Source organism: Gopherus flavomarginatus, chromosome 2 (genome assembly GCF_025201925.1).
Source record: "Gopherus flavomarginatus isolate rGopFla2 chromosome 2, rGopFla2.mat.asm, whole genome shotgun sequence".
NCBI classification, from domain to species: Eukaryota; Metazoa; Chordata; order Testudines; family Testudinidae; genus Gopherus; species Gopherus flavomarginatus.
In genome coordinates, this window is record NC_066618.1 from 302653949 (window position 1) to 302675911 (window position 21963).

At 50.8% G+C, this 21963-nt stretch overlaps 1 protein-coding gene across 35 annotated transcripts in view; it reads left to right on the plus strand.

Annotated features, from left to right (window-relative positions):
* The first annotated feature begins 1920 nt into the window (after positions 1-1920).
* The window catches only part of SCRIB (scribble planar cell polarity protein), a 234812-nt gene continuing 214769 nt past the window's right edge, over positions 1921-21963 (plus strand). For 34 of the 35 annotated variants that reach the window (XM_050939290.1, XM_050939297.1, XM_050939304.1 and 31 more), the window contains exon 1: positions 1921-2103. In XM_050939290.1, coding sequence (XP_050795247.1) covers positions 1942-2103 — 162 coding nt within the window. In that variant the 5' untranslated portion in view covers positions 1921-1941. Of the gene's footprint in view, positions 2104-16862; positions 17068-21963 lie in introns of all 35 variants that reach the window. The other variant, XM_050939299.1, reaches the window with a different exon arrangement.

Genomic DNA, 21963 nt, shown 5'->3' on the forward strand with positions numbered 1-21963 from the left:
GGATGGGGTGACGGGAGAGGGAGGGATGGAAGAAGCGGGGTGGGGGAGGGATACGGTGATGGGGGAGGGGGCTGATGTGTGGGAGAGGGAGGGATGGAAGAAGGGGGGTGCGGGAGAGAGATGGTGATGGGGGAGGGGGCTGGTGTGTGGGGGAGGGATGGGGTGACGGGAGAGGGAGGGATTGAAGAAGGGCGGTGGGGGAGGGGGCTGGTGTGTGGGGGAGAGATGGAGTGATGGGGGAGGGAGGGATGGAAGAAGGGGGGGTGGGGGAGGGATACGGTGATGGGGAGGGGGCTGGTGTGTGGGGGAGGGATGGAAGAAGGGCGGTGGGGGAGGGATACGGTGATGGGGGAGGGGGCTGGTGTGTGGGGGAGGGCTGGGGTGACGGGAGGGTCGGGGGAGGGGGCTGGTGTGTGGGGGAGGGCTGGGGTGACGGGAGAGGGAGGGATGGAAGAAGGGGGTGGGGGAGGGATACGGTGATGGGGAGGGGGCTAGTGTGTGGGGGAGAGATGGGGTGACGGGAGAGGGAGGAATGGAAGAAGGGCGGTGGGGGAGGGATACGGTGATGGGGAGGGGGCTAGTGTGTGGGGGAGAGATGGGGTGACGGGAGAGGGAGGGATGGAAGAAGGGGGTGGGGGAGGGATACGGTGATGGGGAGGGGGCTGGTGTGTGGGGGAGGGCTGGGGTGACGGGAGAGGGAGGGATACGGTGATGGGGAGGGGGCTGGTGTGTGGGGGAGGGCTGGGGTGACGGGAGAGGGAGGGATGGAAGAAGGGCGGTGGGGGAGGGATACGGTGATGGGGAGGGGGCTGGTGTGTGGGGGAGGGCTGGGGTGACGGGAGGGTCTGTGGAGGGGGAGGGGGCCGGTGTATGGGGGAGGGCTGGGGTGACGGGAGAGGGAGGGATGGAAGAAGGGGGTGGGGGAGGGATACGGTGATGGGGAGGGGGCCGGTGTGTGGGGGAGGGCTGGGGTGACGGGAGGGTCTGTGGAGGGGGACTGGGAGCGAGAGAGGTGGGGGGAGGGGAGGGTGCGGGGGGAGACACCGGGGACTCTTTGCAGGCGCGAGGGAGGGGACCGGCGCGGCTCCAGGCGGGTTGGGGCCGGGGGGGGGCGCTGCTCCCGCATTCACGTGTGACATTGGCTCTTCGCTGGGGGATAGCCGCGGTGCATGCCGGGAGCCGCAGTTCCGGGCGGGGCGGAGCAGGGAGCCCGCGGTGCATGCCGGGAGCCGTAGTTCCGGGCGGAGCAGGGAGCCCGCGGTGCATGCCGGGAGCCGCAGTTCCGGGCGGGACGGAGCAGGGAGCCCGCGGTGCATGCCGGGAGCCGCAGTTCCGGGCGGGACGGAGCAGGGAGCCCGCGGTGCATGCCGGGAGCCGTAGTTCCGGGCGGGGCGGAGCAGGGAGCCCGCGGTGCATGCCGGGAGCCGTAGTTCCAGGTGATCGGGCTCGGATTCCCAGGGTCCATCACAGAGGCGGAGCGGCAGCGGCAGCGGCCTGAGGAGCCGGCGGGCCCCGAGCGCTGCAGCGACCCGGGCTGGAGTCGGAACCGTCGCGGCCTGAGTCTGAGGGAACCAGGCCTAAGGTGGCGGCCATGCGGAGCTCGCGTCTCCCCGGCCCTTGAGACCCGGAGCCGCCGCACCCGCTTCCTGCCGAGCCGGAGCCGGAGCGTTGGGACCCTTCGCCGGCCCGGCCCGCTCCCGCCTGCCCCTCAGCGCCCCGGCCCGGCCCCGAGCCGCCCCGCTCCCGCCTGCCCCTCAGCGCCCCGGCCCGGCCCTTCCTCCCCCTGCCCCCCGGAGCCGTCCCTCAGCGCCACGGCTAGGCCCGGCCCTTCCGCACCCCGCTCCCCCGGCCCCGGCCCGGCCCCCCCGCCCCCATCTGCCCCTCAGCGCCCGCCCCGGCCCCGAGCCGCCCCTCAGCGCCCGGCCCCGGCCGCCCGGGAGGATGCTGCGCTGCATGCCGCCGCTGTGGCGCTGTAACCGGCACGTGGAGGCGCTGGACCGGCGGCACTGCTCGCTGCAGGCGGTGCCCGAGGAGATCTACCGCTACAGCCGCTCCCTGGAGGAGCTGCTGCTGGACGCCAACCAGCTGCGGGAGCTGCCCAAGGTCAGCGCCGAGGGGCTGGGCTTCTCCGGGGGGAGTGGGGCGGGAGTCCCAGTCGGGCCGGGCCCGGCACCGCGCAGAGCTGAGGCGCTCTGGGCAGGGGTCCCAGGGTCAGCCCTCCCTGCTGCAGGAGTGGGGTTGTTACACCCGCCACAGGGGTGGAGATTCTCGGGGCAGCTGTCCAGGAGAGGAGCGTGGGGTGATGAAGAGGGGGCTAAGGATCCTGGAGGAGCACTTGAGTGGGGTATGTGCATTCCCTGGGGAAAGGCCTGAGAAGTTTGGGGGAGAGGCGCAGATGATAGGGAGGAGTAAGGACGGGGGGGTGGTACACTGGTAAGAGTGAAATGTGTGTGTGCAGTTGTGGGAATGGATATCAGAAGAGCAGGTACTAGGCTAAGGTAGTAGGAATAGCAAGGTGGTACCGGTAATGGGGAGAAGGGATATAGTGGTAGCAGTGGGGTTGTGTACAGGTAACAGGAAGGCTGTCTAAGGAGGCTCTGGAAAGTATGGATAGAATATAAATAGAAGGAATTGGAGCATGGGGGCAGGGAATGAGGAGCTGGAGGGGTTGTAGTTAATTCATCTTTATTTCTGTGTAGAAACTTTCCTGAAAAAACCCAACCCATTCAAATTTTGGGGTCAGTGGGAAAGGCTCTTGGTCTGGTTCAAACTTCTGCCTTCTCTTGGGGCTGAGACTGCTTTGAACAGGCTTGACCCCCCACCCATTCAGTTTCCTCAGTTTCGTCGGTGTGGCGGTGGAGGAAGCTTGGTAAAAGTCTGAATAAATGTACCTCACGTCCTCCCAGCACCTTTTCCATTTCACCTGCTCTTGTTACCTACCCCTTGGAGAATCCTGACATGTGTAAAGCCAGATTTCCTCTATGGTGGCTGGACTGGGCTCTAGCAGCTTGCATGGATAGATTTGATTTGTGTGTTAGGAGCATTTGTCCCTCCTGGTGGTGCTGTCCCATCCTGGGGACTCACTACCAGAGTTCTTTCTGGGCGTGTCTATACTACTTGCTGGATCGGTGGGCAGCAATTGATCCAGCGGGGGTAGATTTATCGTGTCTAGTCTAGACACGATAAATCGACCCCAAGCACTCTCCTGCGTGAGAGGTGGAGTCAATGGGGGAGCGGCAGCAGTCGACTCACCGTAGTGAAGACACCATGGTGAGTAGATCTAAGTACGTCTACTTCACCTACGTTATTCACGTAGCTGAAGTTGCATAACTTAGATCAATTTCCTCCCCTCCTCTTCCCCCCCCCCCAGCCCCCCCCCCCCCCCGACCAGGCCTAAACTGGCACTTCTGCCTGTCTACACTTACAGCCACCAGCGACATAGCTGCACTTGTTCTGGTGCTGCTGTCGTGCCGGGAGACCCATTTGCATAACAAATCTACCTCAGCGAGAGGTGGTAGCTATGTCGCTGTGAGAAGCCCTTCCATTGACACAGCGCAGTCTACGCAGGGGGTTAGGTTCGTATAACTACATTGCTCAGGGGTGTGGATTTTCTACCTGAGCGATGTAGTTATATTGACCTAAGATCAAGCCTTAGTGTGAAATATAAGTTCTGTGTGGCCTGGTAGCTTTAGTCCCCTGAATCTTTTTAGGTTTTTATAATTGCCCTTTGCCCATCGCCATAGTGCCTGACTTCCAGGAAAGGAAGCACTCAGTTTTCCACTGACACCTGTACTTTTCAGCCTTTGTAGAATGACTTCTGCAGGACTGTCAGTATACACAGCAGCATACAGCAAGGGGAGAATAGCAGGACCCTGTGTTGAGGAGTTTAGTTTGCAAGCACAGCAGGTCAGATTCTTGCATTTGAGTTGTGAGGGGCTCTTGGATCATTTAATCCAGTCTCTGTGACCAGTTCATGGTGGATGAAATGCAATATTGAATGGCATGAGCATAGTCTAGCAAGAACGTTTTATTATAGGGCAGGGAGGGATCTTGGCCAACAGAGATTCAGAGGCTCTTCCATGCATAGGGAGAGTCATAAAATTAGGCATTGAGTCTAGAGTGGGTGGGTGAAAGAGTTGATGGGGAGAGGTCAGAAGAAACTTGGGTGGAGCAGAGAGAGTGGGACTGTGTAGGAGGGTGGAATTGGGCAGGGACTGAAAGTAATAGAGAAGTTACTTGGCCGCTGCATCTTGGAGGGGTGGTGATGGGAGATGTGAGGCTGGAGGCTGCACTAGCAGGTGGGAGAGGATGGAAGCCTAGGCAGACAGGCTAGTTACATGGAGAGAAGGAAGGAGCTGGGACAAGGAACCAAGCTTGACACCAGATGTGCAAGGATGGCTGCTGTGCTGAGTGACTGATGGGAAGGAGAGCTGGCAGTGGGAGACACAGGGCTGACATGGGGAGGGTCTGGCTTGGGAAATCATCCAAATTAAACATGGCAGCTGAGGTCTCACCATGGAAAGTGTGGCAGGAGAGGAGGAGGCTAACATTGCCAGTATTCCATGCTGAAGATTGCAGAAGACAAAGGAATGTAGCTGTGGGGAATCTCACCGTGGGGGTCCAGATCCTCTGAGCACTTCCTTCCTGCCCAAACTCCTGGAGTGACTCTGACCCAAGGCAGAAAGTGTCTCCCTTGTGGGTTCCAGATTGGAGCTGATCCAAAGAACTCTCATTGCTGGCTCCTAGCGGGGAGGAGGGACGTTAGGATGATCCTTGTGGGTGTGCTGGCAAGCTCTGTGGGCTCTGCATAGATTCCTTCCTGCTCTGGCTCCCTGCTATTTGCATCAGTAGTGGGGCCCTTTCCTGGAGGTGGGAGTTGTCTAGGCTGTAGAGTTCCCTTCTGCTTCACTGCAGTTGGCCTGGGGCAGGAGCTGCCTCCTTTGTCCACCGGTTGGGCTCCTGCAGCTCTGAGCCCAGCCATTTGAAACCCAAGGTCAGGCAGGGCCTCTGCTGGGATAATTAAGACCAGCTTTTATTTTGCTGGCAACTGGGGCTTGGGTGGAGGCTTCTGGGTTTTTATTTACCTTTGTGGAGGAGTAAAGCTGCTCCTTCTAATTTCTCAACACTAACTCAGCCCCTCCCTGGCATGGAGGGAGACAGCCAACAAAGATTCATCAATGGCTTCAGCTCTTGCCCTCCAGCCTCTTGTACTGCTGTGTTGCACTCTGATGCCCTTTGGAAAGGAGGGCTGGCAAAGAGCAGGTCTCCTTGGTCTGTGTGTGGAATTCTCTGCATCTTAGGCCTTGTCTAAACACACAAGTGGCAGTAATTTAACAAATTCAGTTTAGAAACTGCTTTTGCTTGTTTGGGGCTTGAATCTGTTAGGAATCAGTTTAGTTAAATTGGCGCAACCTTAGCGTTTTGACATGCGTGTGTTTCTCTAAGGCCTGGTCTACACTTTGTGTGCGTGTCAATCTAAGTTACGCAGCTTCAGCTACATGAATAATGTTGCTAAAGTCGACGTACTTAGACCCACTCACCACGGTGTCTTCACTGCAGAGAGTTGACTGCTGTCACTCCCCAGTCGACCCAGCCTGCACCTCTTGTGGCGGTGGGGTACAGGAGTCAACGGGAGAGCGTTCGGGGATTGATTTATCGTGTCTAGACTAGATGCGATAAATCGACCCCCACTGGATTGATACCCTAAGTTAGGTATGTATGCTGAGGCCCCTGCTGCTGTAGTGGCCCTGGCTGAGGCTGAGCAGCTGGTTTCCTCGCTCCACTCACATCCCTTCCCCTCTGCCACAGCTTCCCCTTTTGTGAAATCCTGGACAGTATTGACTCTGGCGAAGATTTCAGGGATAATAGTGGACAAGCAACTCAACATGCGCTCCCCCTGCGATGCTGTGGTAGAAGTTAATATGATCCTTGGATATATGAACGGAAGTAGGAGTGGGGTGGTAATTTTAAATCTTTATACAGTATTGTTAAGACCAGTGTTGTAATACTGTATCCAGTTCTGGTGTCCACATTTTAAAAAGGAAGTTGAAAAATTGGAGAAAAGAAACAAAGGAGTCGAGGGCTGGCAAAAATACCTTACAGTGAGAGATTGAAAGAGCTCAATCTATTATAGTTTATCAAAAAAAAAAAAAAATGAACTGGCTTGATTATAGTGTATAAGAACCTTGAGAGGAGGAAACTATCAGGTGCTGTTCTCTTCAGTGGAGGAAGCATAATAAGAACCAATGACTACAACTTAAAGCAAGAAAATTAAAATTCAAAGTCTGTGCCTAACAGTGCGGTTAATTAACCATTGGAACAAACTACCGAGGGAAACTCAGCCTATTCAGCTTGATAAAGAGCAGGTTGGGGGGTGACTTGATTACAGTCTACCTACATGGAAAACCAATATTTAATAATGGCCTCTTCAGTCTAGCAGAGAAAGGTCTAACACGGGTAGGCAGCCTATGGCACGGGTGCCGAAGGCGGCACGCGAGCTGATTTTCAGTGGCACTCACACTGCCCGGGTCCTGGCCACTGGTCCGGGGGCTCTGCATTTTAATTTAATTTTTAAATGAAGCTTCTTCAACATTTTTAAAACCTTATTTACTTTACATACAACAATAGGTTAGTTATATATTATAGACTTATAGAAAGAGACCTTCTAAAAACGTTAACATGTATGACTGGCACGCAAAATCTTATTTTAGAGTGAATAAATGAAGGCTCGGCACACCACTTCGGAAAGGTTGCTGACCTCTGGTTTAACATGATCCAATGGCTGGAAGTTGAAGCTAGACAAATTCAGAGTGGAAATAAGGTGTACATTTGTATCAGTGAGGGTAACTAACCCATGGAACAATTTACCAAGGGCCATGGTGTATTTTCCATTACTGACCATTTTTAAATCAGGGTTTGATGTTTTTTCTAAAAGACATGCTCTGGGAATTATTTAGGGGAAGTTTTACGGCCTGTGTTACAGAGAGATCAGACTAAATGATCACAATGGTGTCTTCTGGCCTCAGAATCTATGAAAGAGGTGAATTCTCCATCTCTTGATATCTTCATATCAAGACTAGATGATTATTATGATCCTTTTTGGCCTTAAAATGTATGAAAATGAATCTATGAAATGTGGATTGATACTCCCATCTGTGGGGGTTCTGAGGCCAGAGTCAAGATCAGTGAGCTGGGCAGGGTATAGACACATGGGATACACTGAGGAGTACTCATTCTAGGACAAAGCACACATGAGTGTAACAGTAGAGGCGAGCTGGGAGCAGCTATACAGGCTCCTGTGTACTCGGTTACATTGAACTGAATGGCAGAAATCTTTCTGCCCAGGGTGGCCTTCATGCTGTGCTTCCCTGTTATATGGGCCCTGTACAAAGCAAGGAAGACTGTGAAGAACTTCAAAAAGATCTCACAAAACTAAGTGATTGGGCAGCAAAATGGCAAATGAAATTTAATGTGGATAAATGTAAAGTAATGCACATTGGAAAAAAGCCCCCATCATATTGTATGTATAGTTGGGGTTATAATTTATCTACAACGAGTCAGGAAAAAGATCTTGGAGTCATCGTGGACAGTTCTCTGAAGATGTCCACATAGTCTGCAGAGGCGGTCAAAAAAGCAGACTGGATGTTAGCAATCATTAAAAAGAGGATTGAGAATAAGACTGAGAATATATTATTGCCCGTATATAAATCCATGGTACGCCCACATCTCGAATACTGTGTACGGATGTGGTCTCCTCACCTCAAAAAAGATATGCTGGCACTAGAAAAGGTTCAGAAAAGGGCAACTAAAATGATTAGGGGTTTGGAGAGGGTCCCATATGAGGAAAGATTAAAGAGGCTAGGCCTCTTCAGCTTGGAAAAGAGGAGACTAAGGGGGGATATGATAGAGGTATATAAAATCATGAGTGATGTGAAGAAAGTGGATAAGGAAAAGTTATTTACTTATTCCCATAATACAAGAACTAGGGGTCACCAAATGAAATTAATAGGCAGCAAGTTTAAAACAAATAAAAAGAAGTTCTTCTTCATGCAGTGCACAGTCAACTTGTGGAACTCCTTACATGAGGAGGTTGTGAAGGCTGGGACTATAACAATGTTTAAAAGAGAACTGGATAAATTCATGGAGGTTAAGTCCATAAATGGCTATTAGCCAGGAAGGGTAAGGAATGGTGTCCTTAGCCTCTGTTTGTCAGAGGTTGGAGATGGATGGCAGGAGATAGATCACTTGATCATTGCTTGTTAGGTTTGCTCCTTCTGGGGCACCTGGCATTGGCCGCTGTCAGTAGACAGATACTGGGCTAGATGGACCTTTGGTCTGACCCGGTATGGCCGTTCTTATGTTCTTATGTGGAGGCAGAGAGATGGGAAAGACTAGGTCCTGTTCAGTACTTTCTCAGGGACCAGTTGGGGTTTACATTGCACCTGCTGAATCTCTCCTCTCAGTAATTTCACTAGCTAGCTTCCTGCACCCCTGAGATACAGGCAGCCCGAGGCCAGCTGCCTGCTGCAGCTTTATATATTCCAGGGTCCCCTTGTCAGCTCCTAGTGATAGTTATTCTCACAGAGTCTTCCTCCTTTACCTGCTAACTAGACTGTGACTTACTCAGTATCTCAGAGGCTCTCGAAATGCTTGGGTCCCTTCCCCACTGATTGCTGGACCCACTTCTCTGTGCTATGTTCATATAACCCCTCCTTACTCCACCTGACTGCAGTAATTCATTCTGCTTTTTGCAGATGTGTCTGGCTGTGTCTCCTTGAACCATGACGTTGATAAATATAGGGAGCAGTGTAGTGAGAGGTGATGATAGCTGGACAGTCCTGTGCAGGGAGGAAGATGAACTAGGTGACCTATGGGGCGTGTCCAATTGTAGCTCCTGTGACACTTTACCTCTCCCTCTTCCATTTGGCTTCAGGGCATTTTAGCCATGTCTCTGAGCCAGTCCCTTGCAATCCACCTTCCCATTCCCTGCATTCTTCAATTTTCAGGGGAATTGTTTGTGCCTAATGGTGTCTGAGGAGCCCCCACTGCTTCCTCCCACTGAGGGGGATTTTAACTCTTCTTCCCAGGGCCCCTCATGAGATTTCTTCATTCCTCCAAATTTGCTTTGCTGCATTCTAAGGCCTTGTGTTACTGCACTCTTTGAATGCCGCACTCCTTGCTGTGCTAAGCTCAGGCTGTGTGGGGCATTGACTCCCAACTACCCTGTCATTCTCACATTCTCAGCCCATTTCTTCCTTTCAGAGGTAAATCTGGTTTAGTATTTGTAGCATGGTGCCACACAAAGGCCCCCCATGAGGAATGGGGCCTCGTGGTGCTGGGAGCTGCACAAACGCACAGGAAGACGTGACCTCTGCTCTGAAGAAGTTGTAATCCAATTGGAAATGATGCACCGAGTGTGTGAGAGCAGCTATTGCATAACTGGATGGTTCTCAATCACTGACAGTTGTTTTGATATAGTTCAAGCAAATAAAATTGTGTAGTCATGACTGCTGCTCATCTGGCCTTTTGTTAATGGCTGATTCCTTGTAGGAGTTCTGGCAGAAGTAGATCTAGAGAGGATTTGGAAGGAGGGAATAGTACCCGATGGATCAGTGCTGGAAGGGCCTTCCCTACATAAGGATGGCGTGGAAGAAAGCATGAAGATAGTTGTGAGAGCAGTTGACACATGGACCTTCATGGCTGGCATCATTGAGGGGAAGGGTGTGTGTGATAGAGCAGATAAGCAACAAGGAATGGAGGTCTGGGTATTTTTTGGACTTCTTTGTAAATTTTTGCTTTGTCAGCTGTGGCCCACCCTCTGCTATGACTTCAAGCTAAGCGGGTTCGGGCCTGGGCAGTACTTGGATGGGAGATCTCTAATGAAATGTTGGTGCCTCAGCTGGCACTCTTCCCCCTGAGTCAGTGACAGACTGTGCCCCAATGTGGTGCTATAGGGGTGCTGCGCTCCATGGAGTGGTAGTAGGGGCTGTCTTTACTGTGTCAGTGCTGACTGTAATGCCCCAGCATGGCACTAGGGGGTACTGTGCTGCTGATGCTACTGTGTCTCACATGAGATTTAAATTGAGGCCCTGAGCAGTTGTGGTTAGTAAAGATCCCACAGTACTTTGTGGGAGTGGAGTGTTAGCCCTGGTGTTCTGGCCAAAGTCTAGATTGAGGCATTTCTTTTCACAGCCTAAATTCCCTTAAAGTTTAATCTGGACCTGGAAATCCACTTTGTTTCTGCTCTAAACTCTTGTATAAAGTTTCACAGCTAACTGCAACATCTGCTGCATTCCACTCCAGAGGGGGGCTACATTCTCAGTTCCCTGCTGAGGTGCCTGTGAAGAGTCAGCTGGTGAGCCTTGGGCTCTGAGACTGCTTGCACTGTGTCTTAGCTGGAATGTTTTCCTGGCATTTAAGTATTTTCGTGTATTTGAAACACATTCCTTAGGGCCTGATATGCGGGGTTAAATAGCAGGAAATCCGGCTAATCTGCAATACAAGGATCTGTGTCACTGCTGCTAAAGAGCCGTCAGCCCACGGATGTATGGGTACTCCTCTGCTCTCAGCCCATGAGCACATACCCCTCCCATTGGTTTTGGGGTTTTGTACTCTGGTGTGTGTGCGTGCCTGGAGCATAGTCCGCTTTTGTCTTGTTCCGTGTGCTGCAGCGCTGGTGAGTGTGTCCTACCTTTGCTGTCCTTACTGCAGCCCTAGTTTCTGGTGAGCGCTGCTGTGCATGTGGTTTTGTTGCTGCACAGCATCAGCTGTTTCTGCTCAGGGCTCTGTCACCGAACTACTACTGCCTTTGTTATTGGTTCAGTTGTCCTCTTGCTGGCCTAGCATCTCCCCCACCCTGGATCTGCATCCCTGTGTGCTGGGATCTTTGTCATATCTTGTTATCTAAGCAAGACTGGCTGGGTCTGCTCAATATTATGGTGGAGGGACCTCCAAGGGACAACAGCTACTACAGGGACTGGGTTTGGGAGTTGACTAGGGGGTGCTCTGCTGTCTAACTCATAAGAATGGCCATACTGGATCAGAACAAAGGTCCGTCTAGCCCAGTATCCTGTCTTCTGACAGTGGCCAATGCTAGGTGCCCCGGAGGGAATGAACTCCAAGCTGACCTCATGTGCCAGTCCTCTGCTAGGGATGTTGTGATGCTGGAGATGTCTTTCAAATAGGACTTAAAACTGACACGCTTATCTTTCATAGTTATTCATGGTCCTTCGGTGTTTCTCACAGGAGTAGGTTTTGACAAAATCTCAGTTTGGGTAATTCCATCCTACTTCTGAATTCCCTCTGCCCTTTCACTCTTCTAAACTGTTTGTAGTGTTACAGCAGCTGCTTAAGAGCTATATAGTATCCCTACAACAGAGGAAGTGGCATTTTGGCACTGGGTGAGGGATCCCTGTATGAACAGCTGCTGTTCAGAGGGAGTTGAATTTCACAGATTATAAAGCCAGAACGGACCACTGTGGTACTCTAATCTGACCTCCTGCATAACACAGACCATAGAACTTCATCAAAATCATTCTTGGTTTAACTAGAGCATATTTTGTAGGAAAGCATTCAATCTTGATTTAAAAATGCTGATGATGGAGAATCCATTACAACCTTTGGTAAGTTGTCCCAATGGCTGTTTACACCTTATTTCCACTCTGAATTTGTCTACCTTTCACTTCTAGCCATTGCTTCACTGAAGGGTCCAATATCAAATATTTGTTCTCCATGTAGGTACTTATAGACTGTGATCAAAGTACTCTTTAACTGTCTCTTTGTTATGCTATAACAGATTGAATTTCGTGAATCTCTCACTATAAAGCCTATTTTCTAATCCTTTAATCATTCTTATGGCTCTTCTCTGACCCCTCTCTACTTACTCAAGAACATCCTTCTTGAAATGTGAACACTAGACTGGACACAGGATTCCAGCAGCAGTCTCATGGTGCCAAATACAGAGGTAATACAACCTCTCTACTCCTATTTGAGATTCCTGTGTTATGCACCCCAGAATTGCATTAGCATTTTCAGTGCCAGATGACCCTGTGTGTCCCACCTGCCTTCTCGAGGGTTGAATTTAATAGCTGGAGAACCTTTGTAGTACTCTGACAGGCAGCCCTAGGGCAAAGCACCCCCATCTCTCTCCCACTGTAGCAGGAGGGGCTAGGCTAAGACAAACCACAAGCAGTGTGTGAAAGTGAAGGGGGACTGGCATGGGAGTGCACTTTGTTTGGGATTCCTCTCTCAGTGCCAGGAGGGGGGTGTTGGAGTTTGAAGTAGTGTGGAGTTTGAAGTAGTGTGGTGCTTATGTTCTGCTCTCCCTGATCATTAGTATGTGTCGGCAGAAGGATGTGTCACTGCCAGAAGCTGGACTGTTACTTTGCATCTGATGAAGTGGGTTTTAGCCCACGAAAGCTTATGCCCAAATAAATTTGTTAGTCTCTAAGGTGCCACAGGGACTCATTATTTTTGCTGATACGGACTAACACGACCACCACTCTGAAATTTGTTGAGGTAGATCATGTAGCCTGCAGGGACGGCTGGCTGAGTCCCCAAACGTGCTAGGGTCCTCCTTGACTCCGTGGCCCGGGTATGCAAGGAGCTGGCTCTGAGCATGGTTGATTGAGGGGTAGGGGGGTATCTTTTAGGAATGATCTGATCTTGTCTGTGCTCTACAGTCTCAGCTCCCAGCCCTGCTGGGTGTCACCTATGCAGCCTGCCTTCCCCAAGCAAGAGAATTCCACCTATGCAGCCCAGAAAGAGACAGTTCCTACTGGTTGCTTCCTCTGGTCAATCTGGCATCATGCTTGGCCCCATAGTCCCACAGGTTAGAAAGGCAGAAATGCAGGTTTTGCAGTACTGTTGACTTAGCCACGGGGCACACCCAGCAGATTTTATGCCATGTGTTTGAGGCAAACTTGCAACATGCAAAGGTTCACATCTAAACGGGAATAAAGGAGTGGAAAATAATCCCTGTGAGCACCTGGAGGAGGAGCCATGTTTGTGACATCCTACTGCCAAGCTCCTGGCTGTTGTCTGAGCCTCCCCACTTCAGTTCAGCGACAGACATACAGTTCTGCTATGTTACTCCTGTGAGCTCTGTGCAGCCAGCCTGGTCTGGCCCAGTATTGGGGCTGGGTGCTGGATGCTCTCTCTCTCTGAGCACTGTGTTGCCAGCCCGGCCCAGTAATTGGCTGGGGAGCTGGGCTCTATTCTGGTTCATGAAATAGCAGTGTAGCAGAACTGATGTTTATGTTCTAGCTACAGGATGTAATCCTGCCCTTAGTTATGTGTGTGTTGTCATGCTGAAGTCAATGGAGCTGCATCAGCCGAGCTTGGCCTGAAGATTCTCCTAAGGCTGCTGAGCTGTAAACAGGACAGAATCTGCCTTGTTGTTCTGATCGCAGGCAGGGGAGATGTTTGCAGAACTGGTATCTGGAAAAACAGTGCTTGTTGATTTGATTTCTGAGAAAGGAATTGAGCCAGAAAACCCAGGTGTTGTTTACTGCTGAGCAGAACCCAATATACCTGTGCAGCCCTCACTCTGGGCCTTATTCGCATTGCAGCCTTTGGGTCCCATTGCGGTGATGAAGTATTATTTAATGTGAAAGGGGGAGAGAACCAGGAGCTTCCCTGTGGCTGGTGGCGCCTGGGAATCCCCTCACTCTGAAGGGCAGAGCTCAGTAGGCTTTGACAGTAGCTCTTTGAACCCATTGGGCCCGGCACAGCTCTCCTGTAGTTGTAAAGAACTTGTTTACAATGCAGGTTGTACACAGGTCTCTAGCTGTCATACTGGTTATCTCCTACCCATTCCACCTCCATGTCTCAAAGAGGTTGCCCCATACAGAGAGCACCATCCTCACCATGGCTTCTGCGGCTGTTTTGGCTCAGGGAGTCTTTGAAATGCTGTAAGGCAGCGGAGTGTCCCCCTTGCTGCTGTGCTTCAGTTGGGTGTCCCCTCTCATGGGGGCTCAAGAACAAAGCATGCCATGGGTTTGACTCCAAACCCACTTAACTCAGGATGCAAAGGTCACCCCAAGATGATGGCACTTGACACATGGCTCCCCCCTCAGTCCCCACTGTCTGCTAGGAGGGGTCCAGGCTGTGAGACCAGTTTTCTGGGAACTATCTGTGTTGCAGAACAGTGCGTCTCATTCTCCCATTCAGAATTGGAAAGGGGACTGGGGAGCCCTTCCTCCTCCTGGCCTAGGATGGCTCTCCTCACTGTGCAGGCAGGAGAGGGTGGGGAGGACTGTCAATTAGATGAAAGTGGAAGGATAGAAGCAGTGGGCTGCTGAACCCTTGAGTGTTAGGGAACAAAGGCTCCTCTGTGCTGGGGGGCTCTCTCCTTGGAAGAGGCTGCTGTACCCGATAAGAGGGCTGGACTGGTTATTGAAGTGTGAAATGGGCAAATTCAGTCGCACATATGAGGGTCAGACACTATATGGTAACCTCCCAAAGCACAGATCTGTAACCTTGGATAGGGACCAACTCTGTTCCTATGTTTCCGGAAGCGATCAGACAGGAGAGGTGGAAGGGCAGCTAGTGCTATAGCCTCCAACAGAACCGGCCTCCTTCAGCCCCTCCTGCAGTATTTTGGAGAACCGATTCAGAAAAGGAAGAGTTGTGAAGCTGACCTGGGCATCTGGGAAGAGACTCATATTCTCCCCACCCCCCTCCAGAGAGAGAGTTCTAGGGACCTGTAACCAACGGTCAAGGTCCTCCCCACCCTCCCTCTCCTTTGCCTCTCCTTGGCTATACATGAATAAATTACGTTTGGATCCAAGGGATGGGAGAGGACACAGCAGGGGCTGGCGTAGTGTCCTGTTACTGTGTGATTTGAGGAAGGGAACTCGGCTCTGGCCATGCCATCCTGGCACTATGGCTCCAGTTTCCTGTTGCCCCATTGGCTGTCAGGCTGACCCCCATCAGTTTGTAACTATTTAGCTCTGTATCCTCGCTTCCCCCCACCCCATCACACCAATGAGTCCAGCTAGCACTGTATCCTTCCCCCTCCTCCTGCTGTCCCACATCAGACCAATAGACCCACCTCTACGGTGCCTCTTGCTGGGAACCAGCAAGTGCTGGCACAGTCACACACTGGTGGACTCATTTAGGGACTGTCCCTTTGTGGGGAAGGGCTGCCCGCTGTGCTGTGTGTGGCTGACTGTTCTGGTGCTTAATCCTGTCTGGAGAATGGCTGGCTTTTCAGGGCCTGCCCTGGGATTTTGTTGTTGCTGGGAAGCTGCCTCATTCATTGGCAGTTCAAAGAGCTAGTCTTATCCTTTTATCCACTGTCCCTTTCTCCTTGTTCATTTTCCACCGGAGCCGGTTGAATGAGTGACCAGTGGAGGGGGCTGAGCTGGGTTGGGGGCTTTCTGTGGGAAGTGGAGGATACTGGGGGACATTTTCAAAATTCCAAGCATCCCCTTTTGAGGCTGTGGTTTCCCAGTCTGGCCCCCATCAGATCCTGAGGGCATTGTCCCAACTCTAGAGACCAGTTGCTTGTAATCCTGTGGGCTTTACTGACATGAACACAGGCAGCCAGAGGGGCAGGATTGGGGAATTATAGAAAGCAAATAAGTCAGGAAGCCCGAGTAACAAAGGGCTGATGTGGGCACCTCCCCATATACTGACTGTGAGGTGAGGGGGGAGCTCTGAAATGGCCCTGTGGATGAAAGGGTGCCTGTGGGTAGAAGCTGAAATGGCCCTGGTGGTCTTTGTAACTGTTGTCCCTCTGATGCAGGTTGGCTTTGGCCTTTGTCAACCCTGGAGGTGCCTGAGCATCTAGCTGTGGAGACACTGCTAGGGGCTCCCAGGTGCCTTTGCAGTTTGAGTTTGGCTCACTGGGCACCTGTGGTAGCCTTACTCCCTGAGGAGGATATGTACAAACTCGTCAAGCCCCTTATGTGTGGCTGGAAGTTGCTGCCTGAGTCCTAGGTTGGCTGAAAGTGTCTGTGTGAGAGATAGCCAGAGAATAGTTGGCTCCCTGTCCCTCCCTAATAGGCTGTTACATACCCAGAGCCCTCCGTCCCTCCCTCCCCCCTCTATTGGGTATGGGGTGTCTGTTACTCTAACATGGTATGTGACAACAATAGACATTCAAGGGTCTGGTCATGGCTCCAACTCACAGGGAGCTGGGGATCTCTCTTGCTCCCCAGGCCCTTCAGTGAGACCCACCTGTGATAAAGGTCTGACACAGGAGAGAGCTGGGGGGAGATGGCCTCAGCCACACGACTTGGGGTTAGCAAAGGCTAATGTCATATGGCAGGAGTCGGTATCCATTCCTTCCAGGGGCTACTTTTACAGCTTCCTGATGCAAATAATCAAATACCGTTAGCCAAAGCTTGACCTGGAGACTCGCCCAACCCATGATTAAAGTGCAAACGGAGCAAAGCTTTACTGAGGCCTGCCATACACCTAAACCATATGCTGGCATAGCTATGTCAATCAGAGGTGTGAAAAACCCACAACCCCTAGCCACGGAGCTATGCTGACCAAACCCCTGGTGTACATGCCACAGTGCCAATGGATGAGCGCTTTGGTGGGCATAGTTAATCTCATTCAGGGAGGTGGTGTTCCTGTACTGGCAGAGGCTTTGTTAGCATTTGCTGGATCTGCGCTTGGGGCTACGCTGCCGTAGGCTGTGCAGTGTAGACATAGCCTTCGACTGTGAGCTCTGTGGGGCAGAAACTGTCTTGGTTTGTTCAGTAGTAAGCACTGCTGAGGCCCCTACATGCTATTGCACTAAATAGTAGGGGTAGGATGGAGGTCAGGGTACTGGATATCTGTCAGTAATTACCATCTCTGAGGCTCAAAGGCTCTCTCATCACAAATCCACTTTTTCTGTTCCTTTTCAGTGGTTTGTTCTGCTGCTGAGGTGGATCTGCTACCTGGAGCCTGTTTGCTGTCCCTGATGTTTCACTGTCAGTGACTGGCTGGTGGTGTGTTCCTTCTGTGAGCAGCGTTCTGAAGGTCCTCAGAAAGCAGAGCTCTAGTGTCCTCTTTGGCTTTGTGAAGATGTCTGCTGTTCCTCTCATTGTACTGACCCTCAGGTGTCATGAGGTGTGACACTGGTGCTGCTGGTACAGCTGTTTCCTTGGCAGGTTGTCTGCTGCATTCTAGTTTGAAGCTAACATTCTTCCTACTTAAGTGGAGTGGAGGGTAACTGCTTGGCATTCTTGTCCTAGCATTTCTTCTGTTCTAGTTTTCTGGTGTTTAGTGCCGCTCTTTTTTTTTTTTTAAATGCTATCAGGGTCAATTGTCTCTGGCTCTGGAAGCTTGTTAGATGTTGGCACCAAGATTTTTGTTCTTTTGACAGTGAGGTGTATTGTGATACTATAACAATACTAAAGATGGCTTCCTTGATGCTCATGACCAAACTGTGGTTTATAGTGTGTGGTGAGGAGCAGTGTGATTTGCAACAGCTCTTGGGTGACTTAAATCTAAAAGATCTGCCCCAACCTTGGACCAGTGACAGTCAGAAATCTCTCATATAGATTCAATGGCTCTTTTGCATTGTTTCCTGTGTTTGATTGCGCGCGCACACACACACACACACACACACACACACACACACAAACTTTGACAGCAGAGTTTATATCTAGTTAAAATAAGGCATCTCATGCTCTGTTTCCCGTCTCTGTACTCAGATGGCCATGGCGAACTGGGTTTAGCATGTGACATTATTAGTGTAGTACCTAGGAGCCTGTAGATGAGCAGACTCACCCCATGTGGCGCCTCCTGCTGGTGACTCCTGGGAATTAGCTCAATTCAGCTCCGGAGCGCCCTCTGCAGACCGGTGATCCGCCTGTCCTCTGGCCCCCATGTCCCTCCCTGGACCTGGTTCCCTTTTACCTGAGGTGCTGCCCCCTGGCAGTAACCCCTTTCTCTCAGAGTCTCTCCTCCCCAGGGATCCCCCACCCTCTATCCCCACCTTGCCTCAGTATATGGTTACTGCCAGTCATTGTCTAGCCCCACGCCCTGGGGCAGACTGCACTATCAGCCTACTCATCACTGGCAAGGTTGGGTTTGGACCTTCTGCTTTGGCCTATCCCTGGGCTGCCCTCTGCAACCCCCCAGTACCTGTTAGCCCAATGCTAGGCCACAGCCTGGGGCTTTCCAGGCTGGAGCTCCCCGGCTCCTCTGCCTTTCCCCAGCTCTGCTTCACTCAGGTACCCTGTGTCCAGCTCCCTGCAGCCAGGCCCATCTCCCTCTATAGCTAGAGAGAGACTTCTGTCTGCATCTGGCTTGTCTGCCTTTATAGGGCCAGCTGAGTCTGTTTGGGGTGTGGCCCCAGCTGCTGCCACTTTCCCCAATCAGCCCAGCCTAAAAGCTACTTTCTCCAGCCACAGCCCCCCCTCCCAGGACTGTTTTTTAACCCTTCAGGGCAGGAGCAGGGGACCACCCTGCTACAGAGCCCCAGTCATGGACCAGAACCCATTGTGCTAGGTGCTGTACAAACAAAGGAAAACATAGCCCCTGACCCAAAAAGCTTACAGTCTATATAAGACAAGAGACAATGGTCGGGGAAGTTCAAGGAGACAGTGAGTTGGTATAAGTCACCATAATAGCCTGTAGTCTCGAGGCTGTATTATATAGACCTCATAGCAAAGGACAGTTTCAAGGAGGGTTTTGAGGCAGAGCATCAGAACAGCCAGACTGGGTCAGACCAAGGGTCCATCTAGCTCAGTCAGTATCCTGTCTTTTGACAGTGGCCAGTGCCAGGTGCTTCAGAGGGAATGAACAGAACAGGGAATCATCAAGTGATCCATCCCATCGCCCATTCTCAGCTTCTGGCAAACAGAGCCTAGGGACACCATCCCTGCCCATTCTGGCTAATGGCCATTGATGGACCTATCCTCCATGAATTTATCTAGTTCTTTTATGAAGGAGGATAATGTTAGTTTTGTGGATTTTAGAGGGAACGTCTCCCGAGTGTGAGTGGCAGCATGGGAGAAAGCATAAAGGTGCTTGTTAACAAGGGCAATGGACATTGGAATCAACCTTTCAGTAGTGCATGAGAGATGATAGGCAGGGGGATAAGATGTTAACGGCCTTGAAAGTAAAACAAGTAGCTTTCTCCAAGGCCGCCTTGTTTTATGACATTTCTATTTGCCTTCACCTTTCTTGGGGCTGTTTTAATTCCTTTGTCACTGGACACACATACATAACTAACTTCAGTGAGCCTGATCTCACATTTGTTCTGACTCCTTTGGCACGCTGCAGAAAATGCTACAAGAGACTGTGTGATGATTGTGTAGTTGTCATCACCGCACATTTGCAGCTTCTCAGCAAATACTTCAATCCTATGCAGATCCTCAAAGGACTAGGATGTGAAGCTTTGGTGATCTCAGGTGCTGAGACAATCCTGAAGAGATGTCACATGGACATATCTACCTTATACAGACATGCAGCGTGGTTCTGCCATAGGGTTGGCTTATTTTGTGCCTGCCATATGAAACAAGTCCAGTATTTGATTTGAACAGGGGCTATGATTGTGTTACTTTCAGCTCTGCTGATGATTTTGAAATTCACTTATTCACCGAAACAGCAAGGAGTCAGGTGGCAACTTAAAGACTAACAGATTTATTTGGGCATAAACTTTCGTGGATAAAAAACCCACTATTTGTGTACACTCAGTTTGTTGTCTTAATCAGCCTTAACTGAGAGAGGGATAAACCCTGAGCACTTGCTGTTTACTTGCACATCCTGTTGACTTCAATGGGAGGTGCAGCTGCTCTGCACTTCTGAGTAAAAGCGCTTAACTTGTTTGTCCTTCTGTCTTGTGGGTTTATAGTCTACATTTCTCAGCAGCCATATACTCCACTTCTGAAAAAGGGAAAACAGTTATTTTAGACTGACCCACCTTTGAACAGTAGTTTAACATCTCAGACTGTTTCAGGAATAGAGCTGTATTAATAGTGCATCTGCCAATGTTCATAGCTTTGCTGAGCTGCAGCAGAGTGATTGACATGCTGCAGCCTAGCAAAGCTTCTGAACATTAACAGAAGTATCAGAGTTGACCATATGCAGACTCATGCAGAAATCATGGCATCAGATACACTTGGATCACAGTTAGATGTTTTTCTTTGCAATCGTAAGACCTAGAATTTTATTTTTTGTAAATGGAAGCTGAGATGCTGCAGAAGTTAATGGCGCTCACCAGAGAAAACTTTGGACTTGCTGCAGGAAATAGAAAATCCAATTTCCTGCCATTGTAACTAGTTTTTATTTTTATATGGCTTATTGTCAAAAAAATTTTAAATAAAGTTCAGCTCTGACTCTGAGAAATGGATGTGCCATCATTAAATACTGCTCTTTCCTGAATGAGAAATCGTGTGCAGAACTGATACTTGTCCACAGCAGTGGATGTTTTTTGTGATACTTTAATTGGATAAGGACAAGTGATAGCAAACTGCATTATACTATGAACTGAGATAAAACATTTTATGTACAAAGTATGTACAGTTATTTTGTAATATATTTACAGTCAGATCTACTCCTGAAGCAATACTGACAGGGCTTTAATCATTGAAAACTATTCCGGTAAGGTCTAGTCTACAGGTGAAGTTTTACTGGCATATTGTTAGATTCTCCTGTCACTTGGATTGAGGAGTGTTCAGCTAGTATTGACTGAAATTATGGGTTTATTGGTTTTTATGGCTTCTCACGTGGGAAGTGAGTCGGATCCTGAATTTGCAAATGCAAGTGCGTGTATTGCAAGTGTAGTTGTTGGATGAGAGGGTTTGAGATATTGGCCTTATGATGTGTTCTCTTCTCTTGCAGAGACCTCAAAAGTGGACACAGCCTCATGTTGCAGACCTTTCCATCGGGTCTGTCTAGTACAATGTGTTCCCAGGTTTTAATGTCTATCTTGCATGCTTTGAGGTTAGCCTTTGCGGTGTCTTTATATCAGAGGATGGGTCGAACCTTAGAGCAAGTTCCTGTGCTCAGCAGGTGGTAGAGTACCGCTTTTGGTATACGGAAAACCTCCATGCAGACCATGTGTCCGACCCAGAATTTGAGCCCTGATGAGCAAGTTCTCAATGCCAAGGATTTGGCACCTCTCAAGGACTTCAGTGTTAAGGATCCTGTCCTGCCACTTGATGTTGCAGATGGATTCTGGGCAGCGAAAGTGGAAGCTCTCTAGTTGTTTGGTGAGGCAGCGGCACAGGCAGCGGCACAGTCAGCTGCAGCGGCACAGGAGGCGGCGAACAGAGCGGCTAACAGGGGAGTTTCAGTGGGAGTTTCCAGGGGGAGGTTGCAGGGGAGAGCAAGGCAGAGGAACCGGGAAGGCAGACCAGGGAAGAGGCAGCCCTGCGCTGGTCGGTGGCCTGCGGTGCGGTGTGAGCTGTGGATTGCCAGGCACAGAGTTGCAGCGCTACGATGGAGGCAGAGGTAGCAGGTGCAGACACACTGAGGATGACTGGGTGCGGCAGCTGCGGCATGTACATGGTCCTAGAGGGAGCACCTGAAAGGAGTTTCATCTGCATGAAGTGTCGTCTGATAGAGCTGCTGGAGGAAAAGGTAAGGGGACTGGAGATGCAAGTGGAAACTCTGGCTGAGTTTAGAAGGGGATTTGAGCAGATCATGGAACACAGACATGATGAGGCACAGGGGACAAGCTCAGGCGAGCGGACAGAAGCAGGACCTAAGGACTCTGAGGAGGGACTGTTGGGTGAGGAAAGTGGACGGTGGAAACATGTCACTAGGAGAACCAGACAGAGGATAAGACGGGCCAGCGATGGACAAATAGAACTCAGGAATAGGTTTGCTGAGTTGGGAAATGAAGATGGAACACAGCGGGCTGCTGAAGGAATAACGGCAAGGAAGAAGAGGCAAGCAGCTAGTCCTGCAGATGGAGGGGAGCAGTCAGTGGAGGCAACATCAAGTACAAGCCCTAGGAGGATGGTGAGGTCGAATACAAATCAGGAGGAATCACGGCCAGCTGCTGTGGGG